The sequence below is a fragment of the Excalfactoria chinensis genome, chromosome 3, assembly GCF_039878825.1.
Source record: "Excalfactoria chinensis isolate bCotChi1 chromosome 3, bCotChi1.hap2, whole genome shotgun sequence".
Lineage (NCBI taxonomy): Eukaryota > Metazoa > Chordata > Aves > Galliformes > Phasianidae > Excalfactoria > Excalfactoria chinensis.
This window is the reverse complement of record NC_092827.1, coordinates 97,662,725-97,686,204: the sequence shown is the minus strand read 5'-3', so window position 1 is coordinate 97,686,204 and position 23,480 is coordinate 97,662,725. Positions and strand designations below refer to the sequence as shown.

The 23,480-nt window shown below is 46.2% G+C and overlaps 2 protein-coding genes across 5 annotated transcripts in view; one reads left to right on the top strand and one right to left on the bottom strand.

The window, feature by feature from the left end:
- The window catches only part of SERTAD2 (SERTA domain containing 2), a 74,312-nt gene extending 67,890 nt beyond the window's left edge, over positions 1 to 6,422 (top strand). For both annotated transcript variants that reach the window (XM_072333390.1, XM_072333389.1), the window contains exon 2: positions 1,779 to 6,422. In XM_072333390.1, the coding sequence (XP_072189491.1) occupies positions 1,783 to 2,733 (951 nt within the window). In that variant the 5' untranslated portion in view covers positions 1,779 to 1,782 and the 3' untranslated portion in view covers positions 2,734 to 6,422. The remainder of the gene's footprint in view (positions 1 to 1,778) is intronic.
- Positions 6,423 to 15,606: 9,184 nt separating this feature from the next.
- Positions 15,607 to 23,480, bottom strand: part of AFTPH (aftiphilin) — a 44,914-nt gene continuing 37,040 nt past the window's right edge. For all 3 annotated transcript variants that reach the window (XM_072333877.1, XM_072333879.1, XM_072333878.1), the window contains 2 exons: positions 22,169 to 22,292; positions 15,607 to 16,842 (listed from right to left, as the gene is read on the bottom strand). In XM_072333877.1, coding sequence (XP_072189978.1) covers positions 16,698 to 16,842; positions 22,169 to 22,292 — 269 coding nt within the window. In that variant the 3' untranslated portion in view covers positions 15,607 to 16,697. The remainder of the gene's footprint in view (positions 16,843 to 22,168; positions 22,293 to 23,480) is intronic.

The following is a 23,480-nucleotide window of genomic DNA, read 5'->3' as shown; positions in this document are numbered from 1 at the left end:
CAGCCCACGTGTGTGGCTCCGGAGTAGTCCATGCAAGTGACAGCAGGGAGAGGAGAAAAACCAGAGCCCGGCAGTAGTGCTACATTTCAGAGGTTTTGCTCACCCGAGATTCCAGGCGCGGGGACTGCTGGGAGCTGGCCAAGGCGCTTGGATCGCAGCCTGCCTGTTCCTCAGCTCTGCTGAGCTGCTCCCTCCCCCCGCCTTGCTTTTTTTAATTGCATAATATGCTAGAAAATGATCTCGATTCAGGACTTATTTTTAACCAGAAAACGCTCATTTCAACCCAATCTGATTTGGGATTTTGCATCCAGCAAATGCTTTCTGAACCTCATTCCTTTTTTCCATCGAAAACTTTTGCCCCTTTCCGTCTCTCCCATTTTGTGAGGGCTCTTCACTTTCCAGTGCTCCGCAGACGTTCCTGCGGCTGTCTGCACGTCCTTAGCAGTGCTGTCTGTCTGGCCAGCATGCGGTGACCAAACGCCTCACACCCGCCCGGCTCAGTCACTTTGTGGGCATGGGTCCTGCTGGGGGAACTGGGAATGGTGCTCCAATAAGGAAGGCATGCTGTGTCTCTGTATGAGAGCTGGGAGGCAGCTGTAGAATTCAACTTCGGGCTCTCCAGTCTTCCCTGCTCAGATGCACAACACAGGGCTGTGCCTGTCGCCACTCTGAGCAAGGAACGCGCCTTGATTTGGGAGAAGAGTAGCTACCCAGGGCCTCTGGGAAGCCTGGCTGGAGGTGGTGAAGGAGGGGCCCAGTAGAGGATCTCAGCTGCCGTGTGACAGCATTTCCTGCCCCCACCAGCACAGCCCTCCCACGCTGCAGCAGGCGGTGCCCGCTGAGCCCTGTGCCATGCAGCCCTTGTTCCACATGCCTGTCCTCAGCACGGGGCTGGGGCTGTGCCTCAGTTGGGTGCCCCATGGCTGCCCTGCACCTGGAGGGCTCTCTGATGGAAGGTGCCCATGTCCCCACACCCCACACACTGTGCTGGCTGGGTCTGGGGCCCCCACTGCGGCAGCAGAGTGTGCAGAGAATTAACTTGGCCATCAGGCTAAACGACCTGGCGGCTCTTCTTCTTTGTCTGTAATTTATCTAATTTTGTGATGGGGGAAATAACTGCGTTTCCTGCTCCAGTCGTGTAGGCCATATGCAATCATTTAAATAAACCCATGAGGTCAGAGATGCGCCTATCCAAGGAGCTCAATTCCCAGACTTCACTGAGGTCTCTCTGTTCGCTGAGGACTCTCTCAGTGCATGATTGCTTGAGCCTCATTCCCCTTCCCCCCATGAACACAGCTTCAAACAAAAGGGAAATGACTTGCAAGAAAAGTGTGTTGTGTTTCTATGCCTAGTGGTGCTCCTGCAGCAGTCAGGGAATTCTGAGGTGCATTTAGCAGCCTGTAGCTTGCAGATATGTGGGACCATGTGCTTCATCACACGTGCCAGGGGGAAACCTTCCACCAGCTACATAGGAGCTTGAGTTTTACAGGTGCTGTTCTAGTTCCTGCTTAGGATTTGCCGGTGTAGCCATGCTTAAAAGTGATGGAGCAGAGCATGGAGTGCAGGTTGCTTCCACTTCTCTATCACCCCTCTGTGAGCGAAGTGTGAGTTTTATTCGGGTGGCTCCATGCGTTTGGGCTGATGAGGGTGGCATGGAATGTCCGGGCTGCCCACACCTGGACAGGGCATAGAGACTGATTGGGTAACTTGCTTGGGTGGGAAAAGGAGAGCAGATTTCAGCTTCACTGTCTTCATCAGCGCCTTCTCCTTCCTTTCAGATATATGTTGGGGAAAGGAGGAAAGCGGAAGTTTGACGAGCATGAAGATGGGCTGGAAGGCAAAGTGGTGTCTCCTACTGACGGTCCCTCTAAGGTGTCGTACACCTTACAGCGTCAGACTATCTTCAACATTTCCCTTATGAAACTTTATAACCACAGGCCATTAACCGAGCCAAGCTTGCAAAAGACAGTTTTAATTAACAACATGCTGAGGCGAATCCAGGAAGAACTCAAACAAGAAGGCAGCTTGAGGCCCGTGTTTGTGACCGCGTCGCAGCCCGCCGACCCTCTCAGCGACAACTTCCGCGAGGCCCAGCCAGCCTTCAGCCACCTCGCCTCCCCGTCCCTGCTCCCCACTGACTTGGTAAGCACTACGCCCCTGGAGTCCTGCCTCACCCCGGCCTCTTTGCTCGAGGACGACACTTTTTGCACTTCCCCGACCGTCCAGCACGACGGTCCAACGAAACTACCACCTCCTGCTCTCCAGCCAGTCAAGGACAGCTTCTCCTCAGCCTTGGATGAAATCGAGGAGCTCTGTCCCGCACCTACCTCCGCAGAGGCAGTAGCAGTAGCAGCCGAATCAGCCGCCGGTGACTCTAAAGCCCACCTCTGCGAGTCCAGCGTTCCCAAGCCCGAGGGCGTCGCGGAGAGCAGAACGGCCGAATCCAAACTCATGGAGCCGCTCCCTGGCAACTTTGAGATCACGACTTCCACAGGTTTCCTCACAGACTTGACCCTGGATGACATTCTGTTCGCTGACATTGACACGTCCATGTACGATTTTGACCCCTGCACGTCGGCCGCGGGGGCTGCCTCCAAAATGGCGCCCGTCTCGGCGGACGAGCTCCTAAAGACGCTGGCGCCGTACAGCAGTCAGCCAGTAACTCCAAATCAGCCTTTCAAAATGGACCTCACAGAACTGGATCACATCATGGAGGTGCTTGTTGGGTCTTAAAGTATAGAAATAGAGCAACTCTCTCTCTCTCTCTCTCTCTCTTTTTATTTTGATTTCTTTCATTTTAAGTACCAGTATATACACTCGGTAGTATTTCCGTCGTCCCTCCCACCCAATTCACAGCACTGTGCATGCGTCCTTGCTTGCCTTTTTGGAAGAGAAAAGGATCACACTAGTTTTTGCTTCAAGCAGAGTTGGAGTGCCTTCATCCACGTACGACCACTTCTAATGTATTTTGTTTTTCCAAGTGGTTCCTCGAGGAAGACCGAATATCCCGGTATCGGAAAGAATATGGATTGTAGACAACGTTACAAAGAGAAAAACAAAATGAAATTGTACGAGCCAAGCACAAGGATTACGTAGGGGAAAGCTGTAAATTGCATGTGCACATTTGTCTATTTTTTCTATAAGTTTTATTGCGAGAGGTTAAAAAAAAAAAAAAAAGAAGAATTATTATTATTTAGATAATCTCAGTACCATTTTAGCCCTGTAGAGGCTGACTTGGCAACTCAGCCTTTTTGGAGGCATTAACCCGCTCCTCTTTCAGCGTTGCATTTACACGGCTGTTCAGAAACTGCTGCCCAAATTTATTTTCTATTTTTGTACAGATTCTGCAGTTTATGATATTGTTTTTTCTAAAAACAAATGCTGTTTATACACACGGGGAAAAAAAGAAAAAAAAAAAAAAGAAAAAAAAAATAGCTATTTTGATAGGATTTGCTCACATAGTTCCTGCATAATTCAGATGTACAAGAACCACTTGTACTTTTATACAGAGTTGTAACGTTTTATATGTGTATGGTGCAAAGAGAAAATTAGATCAAATAAGCCTGCGGTCGGTTTCCCTGAATGCAAACAAAACAAACCAAGTGCTTTAAGAAAGGGCTGGCAGCCGCTTCTGCAGGAGCCTCGCCAGCGTCCGCTCCCTGCTGTACCCACTGCGCACTACTGTGATCCCCAAACTCAGAGCCATGTCTTCGTCCAACGCGTACACGGGGCGCTCGGCAGGGAACAGCTGTGGAACTTCACCCGGCGGTGCCGGCGCTGCTCTCCTTCACCCCGCGGCTCCGGAGGGGACGGCGCTGCCGCTCCGTGCCAGCAGCCCCGGCAGCACCCGCGGGGCCCTTTCTTGGAGCATCTCTCCTTCCCTTGCCCCCACCTCACTGTGCTAAGTGCTGAAAAAGGCAACTTCAGTATTACTGCAGTGAAGCTCATCTCTTACCTGCACTGGATGGACTTGCTTTCGTATCCATTGCTGTTGAAACTGGAGCCAGTCGTGTTACATCGCTCGGCATCTCGTATAGGGTTGGTTTCTCGTATCGACTGCGTTACCTGCTTTACACTTTATAGACCTGTTTTACAACAAATATACAGACACAGCTTTCTATGCATGGTCCCCCCCCCCTACACACACCCCCTCCCCGTTAACACCTGACAAGTCTTCTCATTACGGCACCGATAGCATTTTTTGAGTTTGTCGTGGTGTACCTTTAATTTAAAGACAAAACGTTTGCAACGTATCATGCCTGTTGCTGAAGTCGCTGTGGCATCTTAGCTTCCCGATGGTACTTTAGCTGTTGAGCGCCGGTTACAACCTATATTTGTTGACATGCCTATGGCTTCTTTAGGAATAACTTTTATATTTATTTAAGAAGTTTTAAATTATGTTGTACGTCATTTGGCAATATTCAGTCAGCTCTGCTCCCTTCTTGTCATGGATGAAATTGGGTCTCGCTCGCCTCAGAAGGAGGCAGCTTTCTATGAATTGGCACTTTAAACCAGGCCATATGTATTTATTAGTGTAGAGATAGATAGATGGAACGTAGATCTGCACACAGACGGAGCGCAGAAGCAAACGCATTTCGCAATGAAGGAACTCCTAATGGAAACAAAAGGCACCACTTCCAATCACAACCCACTTCTGCATTCCTTCGCCCTGCAGAGTGGGGCTGGGGGCAGCTGGACTAAGGAGGAATGGGAGGGAGGGGGGGGAAAGGCTTCATTCCTTTATTTCTAAACCAAACTCAGTGATGCTGATGGATCCAACAGACTCGACATGTAGGTGATTGTTTCCACCAAAAGTGCTGACCACACACAGCACAGGGACCATGGCAGCAGGAGAGCCCTTGCTCAGCCACAGCCCCCCATAGCAGTTCAGCCCCTCTGTGGGGAAAGCAGCGGTGCCCACGAGGCACACAGCACCATCAGCCATCTCACACCGTAACTTGCCCTGTGCTCACATCACCGCGGTGAAAAGAACCAATTGTGAGCACGCTGGAGCTGCCCTTGTTTTTGGGGGGTTCTGTACTAGTCAAACAAATGCCATATGTTAGGCAGCAGTTCGCATAGATGCTATTTTGGGAGCGCTGTGCCGTTGCTCAGGCGCAGCTCACTGCAGTTTTGTGCTCACAGAACAGGGGACAAGCACCAATTACAGCTCCCCACGCACAAGGCAGCACTGCAGCCCAGGTCCCAACAAGCAGGAGCCCTATGGCAGGCACGGAGAGTGACATTAATGTGCAATGAAGTGACAAGAGGGGAGCAGAATAAAAGAGCTTTGGATTTGAAGTTATTATTTTTTTTTTTTTCCTTAAATTATTTATTCTTTTTTTTTTTTTCCTTCTTCCTTCTGTAAATATATTTATTTTATTGTGAAACTAACAACATCTGGATTGTAACATGTACAGAATGTATGGTAGGAATGTATTCTCTCGTAGGAATGTAAATCTGTATGAACAAGGCTATGGGAGCCAGACTTAGAGCAAACCAATCGAGTTCCAGGCAGGACAGGGATGGGTCACAAGGCCGATTTTTCTCCCCCTCCCTCTTTCTAATATGGGTCCGGTTGCTGGAAACCTGCAAAGAAAACAAAAATCACGGTAAGAATCAATTTGGACCAGAGGAGAGGTATTTTTTTGTCCCATTTCCCCTCCCATACCCCCCAATGCTGAGTGATAACAGCCCGGGTTGTTTAACACCAACGTGATGAAGGCACAGTGACTGTTACGGCAGTTACACAGAGTGAGCAGCCCTGGCCCATCCGACAGGCATTCACTGCCCTGGCACGCAGTGAGCTGGCACTGGGGCAGCTGCTTGGGTTCCCCTCCCTCCCCCCAGAATCAGGTTTTGGGTTTCTGCTTCTGTGCAAGTTGCTTTCAGTGCTTCTGTTCATTAACAAGACTGAACGGTTTTCAGTACATTCGGGTTTTATATATATATATTTTTTTTGGGGGGGGGGTTGTTTCTTTTTAAGCACTTTTTCTTTTCCTGAACCGAATGCGATTCCGGATCCTCTTCCGATCCAATCGCTGATAGAACCCACCTTCAACTCCCACCTCGTGTCATTGCATACAGGCGTCCGTAAAAGGCCCAAGATTCTGGACAAGGTGTAAATAGTGTGACATGTTTCAGTGCATGGCTGTGTGAACAGGGCTTGTTCTTGTCGAAAAACACAAAAACAACAAAAAAAGAAGAAAAAAAATAGGAAAAAAAAAAGGCTGAACTTCCCCCTTTCCCCTCCCCCCAGACCTTAGAGCTGTGCCTTTTCTATGCAATATTACAGACATATACATCTGAAACCAGATTACTGTATTCACATGTAGGTATGGGCTGTAATCGAAAACAATTGGACAAATGTACATGGAAATGAGCAGTCTTACTTTTGTAGTTTTATATTATACAATAAACGATTAAAAGAAAAACGCCGGATGTCTTTTTTTTTTTCCCCCCTTCTGCAAAGTAAAACAGAGGCACGGCCGGGAGGAGCAGGACGGCGGGCAGGGATGGGGATCAGGCAGCGTTTAACGCACCGCGTGCGCTTTGGTTGAGGGCATTAAAATCCCAGCAGGAAACAACCGACACCGTTAATGCTGCCGCTGCGCTGCCCGCGGTGCCCTCGCCGTGCAGCCCCGCAGGTGGCCGCAGCCGGGAGCTCTCAGCCCTTCGGCTCCCCGTGCAAGGAGGCAGCGCACTGAATCAGAGCCCGCCCTTCTCTCCCCCTCTACCTCCCCCCTCCTTCCCTCGGCACGCACCGCTCGGCATCCAACGCCCACGGGAGCATTCTGAGCGTGCGGAGAACCAAAAGCAGCCGGCCCGACAGCACCGAGAGCAGCTCGGCCCCGTCCCGACGCGCTGCCCGCAGCGCTTGGCTGACACTGCCGGCCGCGGGACAGCGGGCACTTGAAGCGGGGAACGGAGAAGCGGGAGGGACCGCGGGCAGGTTGCGTTTCGGCCCGCTCGGCACGGGCGATGCACGCCCGAGACTGCGGCGCGAACGCTCGCTCCGACCGCCTGCTGGTGCAGCGCCCGCCGGCACGGCTTCGTTCCCACCTGCCTTCCCTGGGGCTGCTCCGGCAGACGCAGAGCTGCCTCCGGCACGAGCGCCATGGCCGCGCACGGAGCCCTGCCCAGCCTTCGGAAGGGAACGGCTTCCCACGCACTTAAGGAGCGCTGCGGCCGGGAAGAGACCGGCCAACACAGAGTCCGCTCAGGGATGCAAAGCAGCAGCGAGGCGAGGACAGCAGAGCGGAAGGCCGCCCCATCCCACCACGCTCCTGCTGCCCATAACGCTCCCCTGGCCCAAAGGATGTGCCCCTACGGCACAGCCCGGCTGCCCTGGTACCTCGCACTGCCCAGACAGCACACGGGGGACTAAAGCCACGCAGCTCCGCTCCCACAGCTCCTCTCCTTTTGTAGCTGCCTCAGCCACTGGACTGTGGGGCTCTTTCACCCCGTTACAAAGCAGGTGAGAAGGAGCCCGCACACACCTACAGCTGCAGGGCTGCGGGCAGGGGGGGCTTCTTGCCCATCTTCCCTGTCCCAGCGCACTCCTGCCAACAACCCACCGACTCCTCCCAGAACCAGGAGCAGCTTCCAGGGGAAGGCACGTCACCAGCCGCAGTAGCAGGAGTTCAATTGCTCATGACTGCAAGGATTTCCTTCCATTCTTCCCCGCCACCACTGCCCACCTCGTGCAGTTTCCCCCCCGGCCATTTCCCTTTGCGCTTCCTCTCCTTTTCCCCCCATTCACTGGGCTTCCTCCCCCGCTCCTCCCCTCTCCTGCAGCTTGGCACACAGCCCTCGCTACGCGCTGCCTTTATGCCTCCCTTCCTGGTGCGAGCGGGGATGACACGGATTTTGTGCCCACGCCAAGCCCTGCATTTGCTAGGGAAAAAGATGCTACAAAGCCCTGCAAGCTTGTTAGGAGATGGTACTGACATCGGGATGGTCACTGCTCAGCACAGCCCTCAGCAGGGCTTGGGAGTGAGCTCTGATCTCAGGGCTGAGGGCATCTTTCCTCTGCTGGAGGACACCAGCCCTGCATGGGAACCAGAACATCTTCCTTTCCTCAGCTGAACCTATTGCTCCCAGAGGCCTCCGCTGGACCTCCGGCACCGCAGCGCTTTCCAACCAGCAACGTTTGTTCAGGGTAACTCTAATACAACAACGATAAATCTCCTCTGCCCTCCAACTGTGCTCCTACAAAGCTTGGACATCACACATCAGAGGTCACAGGGAGCCCCTGGACTGCCTGCACAAAGGAGGGTGGCTGCAATGAGTCCCTGCTGTGCGGCGGGGGCTCCTGGCTCAGCAGGACGACAAGGAGAGCCCTGCTGTAAAAACTGCCAGCTGCAGACAGACACCATGGGAACAAAGCGAGGGCCGAAATGCGGCCGGTGAATCATCTGCTGCGGGTCGGTCCGACCAGTTTTCAGTCCCACACCCGAGAGCAGACAGCCCAGCGCTGTGCAATCCCCGGCAAAGGGGTGGGGGAGAACGGGAGCGAAACGCGCCAGGCAGGAGGGACGGCTCCCCAGCGGGGCCCTGCGGATGAGCTCGGAGAGGCAGCGAGTCGCAGCCTGCTGCCACAGCCCTGATCCCGCCTCCCCTCCCACACCCCGTGCTCCTGCCGTGACCTTCTGCCTCACCGCCGCTCCCTGCGGCAGGGGCCGGCACCCACGGGTGCAATGGGAACCTCAGAGCAGCGTGTGCTGGGGCTGCGTTCTTGCAGCAGGATGTGCAGGCTGCACTGGGAGAGCTGGAGAGAGTGTGTCTGGGCACTGCATCTCTCTGTTGTGCGGGAGTGAACAGGCAACCTGGTACGGTCACTCCAAGACACCCTGTGCCGCCCACAGATAAGTTTTTGTACCAAGGAATGCCCCGCTGTAACAGGTTAAAACAAGCTGTTTTCAAGAGCTTCATCTTACACTGAGTTTATCACCCAGAACAACCATAGGAAAAGCGTATTTTAAGTGTGGTTTTTGACTGTGGTTAACCCAGAAATCGGGGACTTGATCTCAACTTGATGACTACGGCAGCCTGTAGCAATGCAGCCACCCCCCCACCGAGCAGAACGAGCCCAGCTGTGCAATGTTAGCTCCTAGCCAGCACCTCTCCCTAAAGCACACGGGTCCTCTGAAGAGGTAAAGCATCTGAAGGGCATCCGGTGTCTCAAAGAATCCCAGAACAGGAGACAGACATCGTTCCATACCCATCATTTGGTATCTGTCTATAACCACATATAACTACGTGTGACCACCACAGCCAGCTCTAGACAAGGAAGACGGTCTGGGGAGCATAAACTATACAAACAAAAGCAAATGCAAAAAACCCTATTTAGACACTTAAGCTGAAGTGTTCTGCTAGAGAAGCTACTCTTGAATTTATCAGCCTATTCTTCGAGCAACCCTGAAGAAGCAGGGAACAATCACACCACGGCTGCAGCTGTAATCTGTGAGCTGCACTTCTGCAGCTACAATAGCAACAGCCGGAGCATCTTTTCCTCCTCCCCCCCCCCATCTCCAGCTCATGAGGGTTTCCCATGCATGAATTTGTTTTGCAGGAGACCTTCCTTTGCCTTGCTTTCCTCTTTTCCAGTGGCAGCTCTATCTGGGGGAGCCTGCAGCAGCAATGGGGTCTGTCAGGCTCCACCAGGCAGGAGAGCAAAGCAAGCTGTGCTGAAAGTAGAGCACAAACTCCCCTGCGATCGTAGCAGAGCTCCCTTGTTTGCATCTACCTGTTTGGGTTGCTGAGAAGAAACCAGAGCCTATTATCAGGCCTGCTTCTTTGTCAGGTGGTTCTTTGATGTAAATTCAACCATGATCAAACGTGCTGATGGCAGCAAACAGCCATGGAGTAAGGAACACGCAGACTGCACAGTGACCCGCAGAGATTACAGCAGGCAGGGCTGCAGACAAGCCAGGAAGATTAAAACACAAATGAGCTAAGAACTCCTGCGAGAAGCACTCGGGTAGACAGAAATAAGCAATGCAGGCAGCAAATAAGAGAACAAGGCAGACTAAAGACTGAGGAGAACCTACTGGTCCATAAATGGAAGGCTGCTACTTCTCCCTGCCCCCCAGGGCTTTAGTTTTACCCTAATGCTTCGGCACCAAGCTTGCTGGTAGGGAAGCCGGTGGAAAGAATGTCCTAGTGCATTTTAGTGCACTGAACTCTGCAGTGACAATTGCACCAACCAGTTCAGCCCTTGCAGAGAAAAGCAGGCCTGTCTGCTTTTCTATTCCCCCTTCTATACAAATGTCTGGTGAGCCACTAACAGGAATCAGAGCCACACTGGTACTCCATGCATCTGTAGCAGCGTTAACTTTGCTAAGTGTAAAAGACCAGCAGGCTTGTGAGGCAATAGGTGGGTATTAGACTCCCAAACCCACTCACCAACCTTCCTGCAGCTAAACGAGGCCTGCAGTCTTACTGTCCCCAGAGCTGTGGGTAACACCATGTTGTCATGGTCTCCCTCAGTAAAGACTAAAAGGATTCTCGAGCAGCAACACTGGGAGATCTGCAAAATTCCTCCTGGAAAGGCGCTAGAACTCCCCTTGCTGCTGCATACCTTGTAAACCAGGGTAGTGATGTTTTGTTCATGCTCACAACAATGAGAGAGGAAGATTTCTGGACATAGGTGCTATTATGCACTAAGGAGATTTCAGGTGTTCACCAGCCCTACCTCTTATAGGCAGCACTGCTCATGCAGGTCAAGGACAGTTATGGCGCTAAGAGCACCTAAGGGAACATTTAGCACCCATCCAGCTTGTTTTCTTAACAAAACCATTCAACTCTGAGCATTCCTAACAGTTTAGCCCTGATTCCCATCCTGCATCCACTCCAATCTTAAATGAAGGAGGCTTTCATGACGAGGAGAAAAAACTCAAGCACACCCAGTGCAAAATGCTGCTGGTTTCCCCAGACAGACTCATCTCTCGTGCCAGCAGGTCTTCCAGCAGGCTGCAGAAATGAAACACTGGGAAGAAAAGGAGCCTGTGCCAGCTGCGATGGGCCTACAAGCTGGAAAGGCCTGAACTCCTTACCTCTTGGGTCCCGGACTTGGGAGAGTTGGCTCAGGCTGCCTCCTGAATGAAAGAGCAGCTTTCCTAATGACTGAGCTCACACTGCCATCCTGCTAAGGAGCTGCATTGATTTGAAACCTAAAGGACAGCTGTTAGTTCCTCCCTTCCCACCCTGCTTCCTCCTCCCTGGCCAAAAGAGGTGGAAAGTTGCCAGGATGAGCTTCATGTAGGTGGACAAGGAAAGAGAGGGTAAAAAAAATAATACACAACAAAAAAGGAGGGAAAATTGTACCCTTCAAAGCAGCCATACCTGCTGCTTTTGTCCACTGTCACAGCTGGGCAGCTTTGCCCAGCAGAGTGACCTGCCATAAGTCTTAAACAGCTGCAAAACACCCCTTACCAACTGCAGGTGATTCTTAACTCAATCCAGTTACAAAAGGCTTGTAAGGGTGATGGAAGAGTTTGAAGGCACACGCTGGGGATACTTCATGGCTATTTTCAACTCACTTCCTGAACAGCCAAGTTTTTGTACCACGACTCCTGGATTTTAAGAACCAAACACAAACAGAAAACCATATGGATCATGGGTGAACCTCTGCCCTTCTTGAAGGAGCCGTTAGGTACTTTCTACTACTCAGCTTCTCTGTGATCTGCTCCCAGCACTCTTCCCTGAAGCTGAGTGAAGAGCTGACGGGCCATTGGGAGAGACCCAGCAAAACTTCTTGCCTCATTTTCTGTAGAGCCCTTACACCGGTACGTCTACAGGAGTAAGAAAGTCAGCAGTGCAACTGCACTTTCAGTAAGAAACTCCCCTCCGATAGCTAATCTAAATCTCTGCTCCTGTAGATTAAAACCACCCCCCCTTGTCCTATCACCATCTACCTTATTTGCCTCACAGTGAGGCTTGCCATGCTCTCTGCATTACAGTGTGAGGCCGCAGTTACCTGAGGTATGTTGGACAGCATTTCCTAAGGGGCATCCTCCTGAGCAGTTGAAGGCCAGTCAAAGATTAAGGTCTGATCCAAAGCACTTGCTTTTCTCCCTTTGTTTAATGCCTTCCGAGTGCCGAAGACAAGCTCAGATGAGACAATACCTCCTGCCATTTATAGGATTAAGGCCATCTTTAAAACCACACCTGGTTTCAGTAGCTGTGCTCACTGCAGTTCTTCACTGTCTGAAGGAAACAGAATGTTTGATCACTTCCAGGTTTAAAAAAAATACAAGCAACTATCGAGACACATTTCACTGTTAAAGCTGAGACAAAGGCACAGACAGGGCAACTGAGCAGGGCTGAAAGTGCCCCTCTGCTTCTCTCCTTCCCCATTTAATAAACTTTACTGATTTAAATTGCTTTATGTACATGAAGCAAGGCTCACACAATTGCAACCATGCCAAGTAGGAAACCCACTTGTATTAGGGAGCAGATTTGCTTGCTGGAGTAAGCCAAGCAAACGCTTACAGTGCGGGACTATGTGTGCATATCTACTAACGAAGCCCTGCTGTTGTAGGCCCTGAAGGGTAGAGAGCAGCCACAAGGGCTGAGCTGCATCAGCGCAGGTGGAACAGGTTAGCAGCAAATGCCCCCTTTGTCATACATCAGCAGGGACACAGGTGGCAGCCCAGCAGAGCACCTTAAGGCATACGGGCCAGAAGGGCCAGCTTCATTTTGATGCCTCGGGATTGGTTTTCTGCATGTGTGCATACATATTCTAAACACACAAAATTACAGTAAAAGTATCATTAAGCACAGGGAAAACTACACTAAAAACACCATTAAGTCTATTTAACCAAACGTTCAAAATATCTACGGTACCTGACTCTCCTTGGAATTAGTCCTTAGTTACTCATTATTTTACCTTCTGCAGGACCACGGCCTGTTTCAGTTGGAAGAGAAGTATTTTGTTTGCCCCTCCACATTCTACAAGTAGCCCCAAGACTTATTTAAGGCACACAGCCTAATTCCTACATGAACTGTTAGGAACCTCTGGGGGATATTTGCCCTAAAATTAGGTGAGTAAAGTCCAGGTAAAAAAAACAGTGGATCTGCAGAAGAAAATTCAGAACCCCCTAATACAGGAATAAATCTCTTGGGTGACCATATAGCGAATCCAGAAGGAAGACAGTGAGCATCCACTACGCCTGTGAGGTGTTTTCGACACTTTTATCAATTTAGTGCTTCCCAGACATCACTGGCAAACTTCAAAGATGATCAGGGCACATCAAACAGAGCTGGTATCTACAGCCCTGCCATAATGCAGGGATAACGACACTTCTTACAAGTTTAAGAACGAGACGACAAGATTAAAAGCAAGAGCTCCAGCAGTTTCAGGTACTTAGCACATGCACCTAACCCCTGATGTTGCAGAATCCCTAAAGTACAACAAATGAGCAAATAAGGCACTTCTTTTCCCCTACTTTCATGTTCCATGTTCACCTAAGGGAGCACACCAGGCTGCCTGCTGCCTTTATCACCTGTTCAGCACAGGGGACTGATTATGAACCAACTTCTGTGCTTTTCTAAGTGGACACTCCTAGAACTAGGACTTTGCTTTATGGCCACATTCCAACCCTGCTGGTTGCATCCCAACCAAGTGTCCGTTGCTGCTTCTGTTGGGTGAGCACAGAACTGCCTAGCTGCTCATCGATGGTGTTTCTCAAGTGAATGTGGTGCCCCTTGATATGTCAGAAGACAATGTACAGCAACATGTATGTGCAGGAAGTACCAGTGACTATACTGCCCACAAACTAAAGCAGGCAGACTGAATTAGACAAGGGCTATCTTGTCAGCAGGAACAGCACAGAAGGGTACCTCCGTGTAGACTAAATCTGCTAGACAAAACTGCCTTTAAAAGACAGGAGAGAGGTAGAAGAACCTGTTTGTCCATCCCATAACTGACAAGAAAGAAGGGGTTAGATTAAACAAGCAGCTGAAAAGCAACACTGCTTTTTAAGGCAAACAGCATCCATCTCAAAAGGCTGAATTTAGATGGAAGATTTATGTTTTTCAGCAGAGAGTAGGTCTGTGAGAGGTAATCTTTTATTTTTCATTTTTGGCAGAAACAACATAAAACCGCCATAAACATGCTGTGGGTAGCACCAGGTTTCACAGAGCGTCAGATTGGTTCATCACTCAAAGCAGAAATCCCTTCCCCTGCCATTTCTTTCCCTTCCCCCATTTACGGCAGGCCACTAGGACCGCACTTGAGGACTGCTAAGACAAATGGGCAGCTGCCTCTAGAGGCAATTGTGAGGAGACTAAAGATCAACTTGCAGCTGGCACTTCCACCCCCCACCTCTCCTTAATACTTCAGTCCATTTGCTGCCAGACAAGGATCATGAGTCAGCTCCTAAACATATTCTCCTTGGAACAATAGCTATAGCTCTCTGCTGCAGCTATACCACTGCTCCAGCTCCAAGGGACACACTACAGCTACAAGAACAAAAGGGCCATTTTTAACCTACAGCAGCCAAACAGAAATGAACAATAAAATAAGCAGGCATTAAAGAATACTACGCTAAACCTGGGAGAACAGCAAAGCCAGTTTTGAGGTGAAACAGGCACGAAGTCAGCACTGCAGTGAAAATTTGCTAAAGCTCACATAAGCTTTTTGGATGTATACGGTAAAGCAGCTGGCTTTTGCATAAATCTTTTTGACCACAAAAGGGTGCAGGTTTCTTCTTTCTTTCTTTTTTTGTTGTTTGTTACTATAGCACTGCACATTGCATCACTGACTGGAAGGCAAACGAGTCAGTTTAGCCTTTACAAATTAACTTTATCGCAACTATACGAGCTGCTCTTTCATTTCTGACCAGCCACCACTCACTGAAACTCCTGAGCTCACAAAGGTAGAGCTCCATCCAGTACTAATCTTTCAAAGGGACTCCTACAAGAGAAAAGTCTGCAAGGGCAACATTTCAGCTTATCGGTTAGTAACATCAAACTCTAACTTTACCTTTTCTGATCCAAGTGCTGTCAGAGAACAAAGAATTCAAAGAAGAGGTGAGAAGTGCATTGGAGGTTTCTCAGAACTAGTTGTCAGCTGATGAAGTGCTGGTGACTACCACTTAAAGAGCTGCGTGCATAGGAAAGGTTAGATGCTAGTCTCTGCCCACACAAAGCCCCCTCAAAGAACATCTGCACCCAGAGCATGCCTTACCTGCAGCCTCTCTACTCCAAATAGTTCACAAATATCCTCTGAAGAGCTGGGAAACAGGCAGAACTTGTGTTCCTTCCCACATCACCTGAATCTGTGTTTCGTGCAGTTCAGCACTGCCTATTATTTTGAATAAGTCTTTAATCTCAAATACCAACGTGTCTTGAGCCACAGCACCTTGTAAGTCAGAGGCAGAAATAAAAGACTACACCATTACATATTCAGAGAGACAGGACAGTTGAAGAGAAGTCAGCTGCTCCTTCTGCAGGACAGACGTGCATTGTGGGACTGTACAATGAAAATCAAAAGGTTCTACCGTTAATGCAGCACATCAATTTTAGCATTAACAGAAAGAAGAATATTGTATAAATGATGTATACATTCGGGATAAAAAGAAAACAGACCATATACATATATATCTTTTAAATTATTTTATTTTGTGTAAGCTAAAAGGAAATTTACACACTTAAATCTCAAAAGACCTTGGGCATGCACATTGACCTTTTTAGAGGTTCTTCTACATAGCTCTCTTTTTTCCATAGGAATTTCCCCAAACATTTACAACCCATAGTTTTTACTGTATATACAGCCTAAAACCATAGCAATCTATGATTATGTCATTTTACACTGTGCAAAATCAAACAGAAATAGTGGTACAACAGAACATAAGAATTTTTAAACAGATAAATTTCATTGTAAGACATTCATATAGTTTTGGTCCTTCTTTTCCAAATCAAACTGATTAAAAGCAGACAACCTCCTAACGACCCAAAAATCAAGCGTTTAGACAAGGATCCATAACTGGAGCGAGAAGTTACTGACAGCATACCTTTCAAAAGGCTATATAGTGACAGAACCATACCACTGAAGTTTAAGAACAAAAATTGATCAGCCAACCAATCGACCAGGGGAGGAAAGGGGGAGAAGAAAAGGAAGAAACACATCCTAAGCTTGTTATAACAGAAGAGAAAATAGCGGGTTTTAAATAACAACAACTGAAACCCCTCGATGTAACCTTCTGTTTTCCCATCAAAAAGTATTGCAATAGATGCAGGAAAGAAAAAGACACTCAATGCAATCTGAAAACTTTTAAAGGGGACTTCACGCATTGTGAAGATTGAAGTTTTTCCATCGTGTGTTTCTAGGATATATATATATATATGTATATATATATATATTAACCTTTTTTAAGTTTTGTAAGAAGGACACCACCAGTGTATTTCACAAAGACATAAATGTATACACCCCAGCACAACAAAAAGAATAGATCTTCAAAAAGATTTTACCCCCAGTTATTTACATTTTTCTCTAATATAAATTTAGGACTTCGGTATGTAAATAAATATACAGAACTATGTATACCTTTCTAGTGCTGCTTACCAACAAATCATCTGAACTTGATTTTTTTTTGTTTGTTTGTTTGTTTTAATTAAAGCAAGATTGCTTTTAATGACCCATAGAGGGAAGAAGAAAAAAAATCAATAGAAAACGTCCAATTCACATCACTTTAGTCTACCTTTTCTTGGCAGCTTGTTGAAGGTGTTAATGTGGCTGGGAACATCAACACCTTGGCATGCATGAAAGTTAAGTCAGGAAGGCTAGAAATCACCTTGGCAGCCTCTTCACTAAGATGTTCTTCCTTTTTAGGCTTCCTGTTGGGAAGAAAAGAAAAAAGTGCATTAATCTACTACCTGCAATCCAACAGATCACTGAAAGAATCACCGATGGAAGCAATGTTCTGGCAGTTTGTCTCCCACAGACAGGCACTTCTGTAAGCTATTTGAAGCTAGGCTAATGTTATAATACATACCTGCCTACCAACAGAACATTCAATGGGAAGTCAGCAAAATGTTCCTGAATGCTGTTGCAATAAGGAGAAATTATTTCCTATTCAGATGCTAATTTATCTGGGGGGGAGGCAAGTTCCAGTGTGCCATTCTGGGACTATTCACTTGAAGAAACTGCCATACTCATATTCTAGAGCTAAGACAAAAGGAACGTAAGCATTAAACTGCCTAAGTTCAGCATAATCTTTCAGTTATAAAATGGAAAAATAGAAAGGCCGCTAAGAAGTTCCAGGCATACTCCTTTAAAAATAAAAAGTAATAGAAATGTACTTAAGGCGTGTTTCCAACACAACTGCATTTGGATTATATGCTATACTTCTCTATAACGTGATCCACAACCCCTTTTCCCCTCCCAGGGTCTCATCATCCGCAAATAGTAGCTCACAACTTGCTGCTAACTTGCTTTGAAGTGCAGTGTCATGTGTAGCCATAAGGATGCAGCCAGCAGCTGGGGGAACCACTGGTGTTTACTTTGCCATTTGCATTATTCACCAGAACTACTGAGCAGAAATGAATAAAGAATCTGAAAAGCCATGCTGCTTGGTTCTCACTGTTACGCAAGAAGCTCACATTTCCTAACTAAAATGGCTCAAACAGTCACAGAAGATCCCATCCACTGCCCACACTCCCATACATGATGCTTCATCTTGAAGAATCCTGGCTATTACTAGAAAACCAAATATTCACAGAAATGCACTAGCCTTACACTACAATGACATTGGAAATCCTTGCTAAGGATTCACTCCTGCCATGGAGTGAAAAAGCCGAGACAAAAGGCTAGAAACAAACTGCCTTTCTGTAGAGCATTTCAGAAATTTGCTTTCCATATCTTATCCTCAGCTATAAACTTTCAGCTGTGTCTGAGAGAGGGAAATCACTACTCCAGTCACAAAGCAACATATAGTCATGTATCTTTTTGGTCAGCACCCATCAGGATCGTTCCCTGAGCCGATCAGAGATTAGGAGAAAGCAAGGAGCTACGTGTTTCCTTCAGCAGCAGTCTCAGAATTTCTTGGCTAAAGGAACAAGAGAATAAGCTGGAGTTCAACTCATCCTTGACATCACTGATCACTGTGTTGACACTGAGCTATCAGTTTTGTTTGCTATTTGAAATCTCTACTTGATGAAAGATCTCAAGATGAGACGTTATAGATACTAAATCTGACTTTTCATTGCTAGAATAGCAATATTTTCTTTTCTCTGCTGCAGTGGAATTTCATGAGCCACTGACTAGGCAGATTACCAAATTTTGGAGGATAAACAAAGCTGTGTGCTGGGTTTACCAACGGAAGAAGCAGAGAGCCAATATGTGCAGCCTTCTCTAACAGCTTCACTGTCAGTGCTGTGTGCACTCTAAGGACTATCTCTGAGCTGTTGAAACGTGTTTGTCACCCACCGCTGTGTTATCAGTATCTAGTGCCACTATTAGTTATCACTTACCACAAGCCTCTTAAAGGTACAAACTCCTGGTGATCAAGGACTTACAGCTAACAAAGGAGTATTTGACAGAGGAAGCCAAAGGAAGAGGGCTGACTCAGAGATCTGCATTAAAAGGAGTTCCTGCAATTGTAATCAGGCACCAAGATGGAGCTCACACACTCCTTGCTATTTATATGCCTCTTCCTCCTCTGCGCAACTATGTCATACTCAGAAATTGCACTGCGAGGTCTTGGAGGCAGCACTGCATTTTATTTGGCTCAGGCTCCTCCAGAAGACAGTTAGACTGGACACTGCAATTACCCTTTCTGGGTAACAGACTAGTCAACACCTTCAGTAGCAAGTCTCGCAGGGCAACTCTACACAATTACTCATTATCTTAAGTTTATAGAGAGTTAAAGTACCATCATCACTGCAGACTAGTTTTACATTAACATCATTAAGGTTTTAAAACTACCTTCTAGAAAACACTTTGCCCTCTCCACCTCTTCTCTTACATCAGGTTACATTTCTTCCCAAGACAGGGAACTGGGGGGAATACCTTTCCCCAAGCAATTATACCTGTTCTTCTACCTGTTGGCATGAAGCTTTTGTTGTTGTTGTTTTTCTTTTTTTAATGGCACATTAACACCAAACTGCAAAAAATTAGCCAGACTGACAGGCACAAAAGCTGCTGGAAGGAGATTCAAGAAACATGTAATGCTTTGCTGATGTGTCACTCATAACCAATTTCTCCAGCTTACATTCTAACCCCTTCCTGCAGCATTCAGTCTTTCAGGATTTAAGTGATCACTTGCATTTGCAAAAGGCTTTGAGGATATCACCAAAAAGGCCAGGCTCTAATAGCAACAATGAGTCGATTAGAGACATTAAAAATCACTCTTTAATTAAGAGTTAGTTTACTACATCCAACAGTCCACCATGGAGTATTTGCAGTTTAAATGAGGGTTTCAGCCATTTCTTGGAAATGCTTTCCTTCCAGAAGTCAGCAGAAAAACTTTTGATCTCTGCCAATTCAACAGAATTGGGCAAGGCTGCAGTCTCAGTGGAATGCTGCGCCGTAGCGATGGCATTCAATACTAACTGCTACCTTCAAGGTGTCATACCCAAGCTGCAAAGTTTCCTCTCCTGTGTGGGAAACTGAACCTCTGATTGATCACCTGAGTCAAGCAATGAATCAACTGCGGGAGCACAGGTGAAGGTAATTCAGCTGTGCTACCGGAAGCTTGGCTCCACCAAGATCTCCCAGATCTCATTTAAGGACTGACTACCACTAAGGCAGGATCTCTTTCTCTGGAGATCACTCCTTGGTGGAGTTTACTGAGAGCCTCTGACATTGGTGAGCATTTCCCATTTATCATAGATTATCTGTCTGTCATGATAATCTTTCATACAAAACATTTTGTTTAACCCCTGTTTACCTGTCAACTGTCCATCTCCCAACTCTTTCCTTTTGAGAAACTAATTTTCCAACTTCAGGTGATCATTTCAAAAGGAAAAGATGGAGCTATTTCAAAGAAAAATGGCTTCTTATAGCTGAAACGATACCTCCCTCTAAACTTTAACCTCAAAGATCCTGAATTCAGACAATTGACAGATGTGGGGTAATCTTAGCTCAACCAAAGTTGCCATTGCAGCAGTGCTTAGTCACTTATCCACATCTTCCCCCAGTTTACTGGGAATGGTTAAGTCTGTTTCCATTTTAGTGCATGTGGGCCACCTTTGTTGAGCTGGCTTTACCCAGCCACCAGGTCTCTTGGTCCATGATGAATAAAAAAATTCAAAAGAAAAGCAATTTTTGCTGGATAAAGCTAACACCCTACAACATACCTAGCATACTGCTGAGATAAGACCTTATCTCTCTGACAGTTTTAGTTTTTCAAGATACTGGGGTTTTTTCAGAACATATGAAAAGACAGAAAAACACTTCAAGTTTCAGAGCCGACAAAAACACATGAAACATGTTTATTGCTGAAAACAGCTGCTTTAAAGCAGCTCATCTGCATGTGTCTGAACATAACTGGCACATCTGAGGCCTCCAACCTTTTCCTACAGACAGCTGTATTTCAATAGCACCAGTCTAGAACCTTTTCTTGTTACCAAGCAATGCTCTCCAGAACTAAGGAAGAGCTCTGATATTTAATCATCGAGCTTCAACAGAGCAACTCAAAGCTTCAAGTGTTCTGTGGAAGCACTTAAACAAAAAACTCACCCCCAAAGAAAATAATATAGAAAAATGAAGGTCAGCATTCATAAGCAAAGCAGATTGCACTGCTCGTTTGTAAATAAAAGCAAACAGATACCTTAAAGGTCTGTCAAGCAAGCAGGCAGAAGTCTAAGAATGGACAAAGAGAATAAATAACAATATTTGGAGCGGACATACCTTGACTGCGAATTTATGATTACTTTTACATTAGACTTTGGACATACTACAGAAATACTTCCAACTATTTCTACATTTGCTAATTAGCTAAATTCAGACTTTCCCACTACATTATCTTCACAAGAAGTATATGTCCTCCGTGGATAGAAACAGGCAATCCAAAAGTGGAGCACTGAGGTATGGAGTTCCCTCTACTGGTTCGCTCTTGAAATTTCACAGAGCGTTGGTCTTTTATTCAGCATTCACCTTGAACATTTTCACTGCGGGAAAACTATCAAGACTGTTTTCTCAATGAAAGAATATGTTCTAAAAGAGCTGTGAAAATTTTAGTGTTACTTATTTTACACAAGGCTGCTATATCTAACCATTAGAATTCCTTACACATGCTGCAATTCTATTCAACTATACCCATGTGCTTTAAGTGCTATGCTGCATAGAAACTTATTTATTTAGTTTTAGAGAGCTGAAGCTCAGAGAAAAGACATCTTGCAATTAGTTGCAAAGCAACCATTAAATACATGTCTATAAAATAGACATGTACTTCCTCAATAGTGAAAGCATTTTACTGCTTAGAATCACTGTGTCTCTCTAATGCGCACAATCACTATCTATACATTAAGACAGTCCAGAGCTGTTAAGATGGATATTAAACATATAAACCCAAAGTATTCAAGCTTAAGAAGTGAAAGACTACCTATTTACCAGGCCAGATGTCAAGGAAGACTTTTGACACCTAAAACCTTTATATACTCTACCTCCTGATCTAAGTCCAGAAGAATTTTGCACGAGCTCCATGAAGCAGAAAGGATATAATGAACCAGCCACAGGAACTATGTGTTAGCTCCTAAAAAGTAACTTGCAACAGCAAAATAAATCTGATGTTTGGTCACCAAAGTTTTACTGGTGATGGAACCATACCTGTATCTAACAGCTATGTCGAAGACCTAGAAAAGCCATCTGTTAAAGTCCTAGCAGCTTGAACTGGGAGCTTCAATTTACCCTTCCACTCTTAGGAATCACTTCTGTTATTCAGTAAGTCTTACCCTCCAATTAAGCCTTTGGTTCTAGCTTTTGACATTGAACGTAGTGACTTGTGTCAGCTCATAAACTGTTTTCCATCTTGTTTTAGAGCTTTATGATAAAACAAAATTTGAACTACAGTAGTACAGATTTGATGTTTGTAACATGTAACCTTGGCTTACATCTTAAACATTTTGTTCCTTCGCAAATGGCACACATTCACTCCTCAGGGGGAAAAAAAGAAGAAAAATAAAAGAGATAAAAGAGAAAAGCATGACTGATGTTATTTACCTTGTGGACGTGCTCGCCTTCTCTACCGTGGACATGAGTCTTGCAAATGCATCTGTCACTCTGCTGCTTGCATTGGAAGTTTCCAGTTTTGAGGTTGTCAATTCATACAACTCAGGATCCACACCTTATAGTATAAAATGATAGTCAGTGATGGTTGGAGACAAGGACAGCCATAACTAGCCACAGAGCAGCTTGCTAGAGACTGTTTTCTGTAAACATCTGAATCATTTAAAATTTCAAGATACACAAAAAGAACATGACAGAACACATCTGTATCTAAAGCAGCATCTTCTCTCCCCACACTTTTCAGTAGCTTTCAAAGCTATATTACGCAGTACACACACCTTGGATCAAGTCTGGTATACAAGGTCTCAGTCTAAGAGTAAACAAACTGATTTAATTTACCTTTTATAGCAAAATACCTGCAAAATGCCAGCTGTGTTAAAAGGGTTTGTTTCAATTACTTCAGCTCAACTGCAGCTATTAAAAGAATGCTGATGGTTAACAGTGACCAGCTGTTTAGTGACAGATTACACAACACTGGCACGCGTTACAGCAACTTCACTGTATTGCTTTTTTACAGGAGGATGTGATAAATCTATTTTTTTTAAGTGAGGAAAAATAGCTTTTATGATGCACACAAATGGAATGGCATTTTTAAAAAGTTACACAACCGCATTTATACAGCTACCAAAACTGTTTGTCTGTGCTCCCTTTTCATTTTTCATTTATTTATAAAGAATCATGTATCCAGACACTTCAGCCTGGATTTCCTACTTTCAGCTGTCTTAGATCAGATACTGTATTTTGGCATTATGTATGTTGCAAATTCATTTCAATTAAAAAATGTAGTATTATTATTAAGTCAGCAGATGTCAACAAATGAAATTACTAAAATATTTCAAGACTGCTGTACCACATCTTAGTACTCAGGAGCATTTAAAATTGTTGATATTCCTCTAGTTGCATTTGCAGCTATTTTGCGCTTTGTGGTCTTAAATGAAGTGCACGTATGCATCGTCCTCAATTACAAATAACTTTAAAAAGCGGTGTAAAATTTGGACAGAAACATCTCGTTTTGTAGACATCTGTATTCTAAAAGAGTATAATGCTGGTATTGGTTTGGACAATACAGAAGCATTCTATACTCCTGCAGAACAAACGTTGCAAACCCTTGGGTAATGACAGTCACACGTAGATACCTAACATAAAACGAGTATGTATAGCTTGGTATCGTGGTGACAGATCAAGTGATGGTGCTCAGATCAAGACATATTTAGAAGTACTCCCAAAATATTAAGAGCTGACTAAC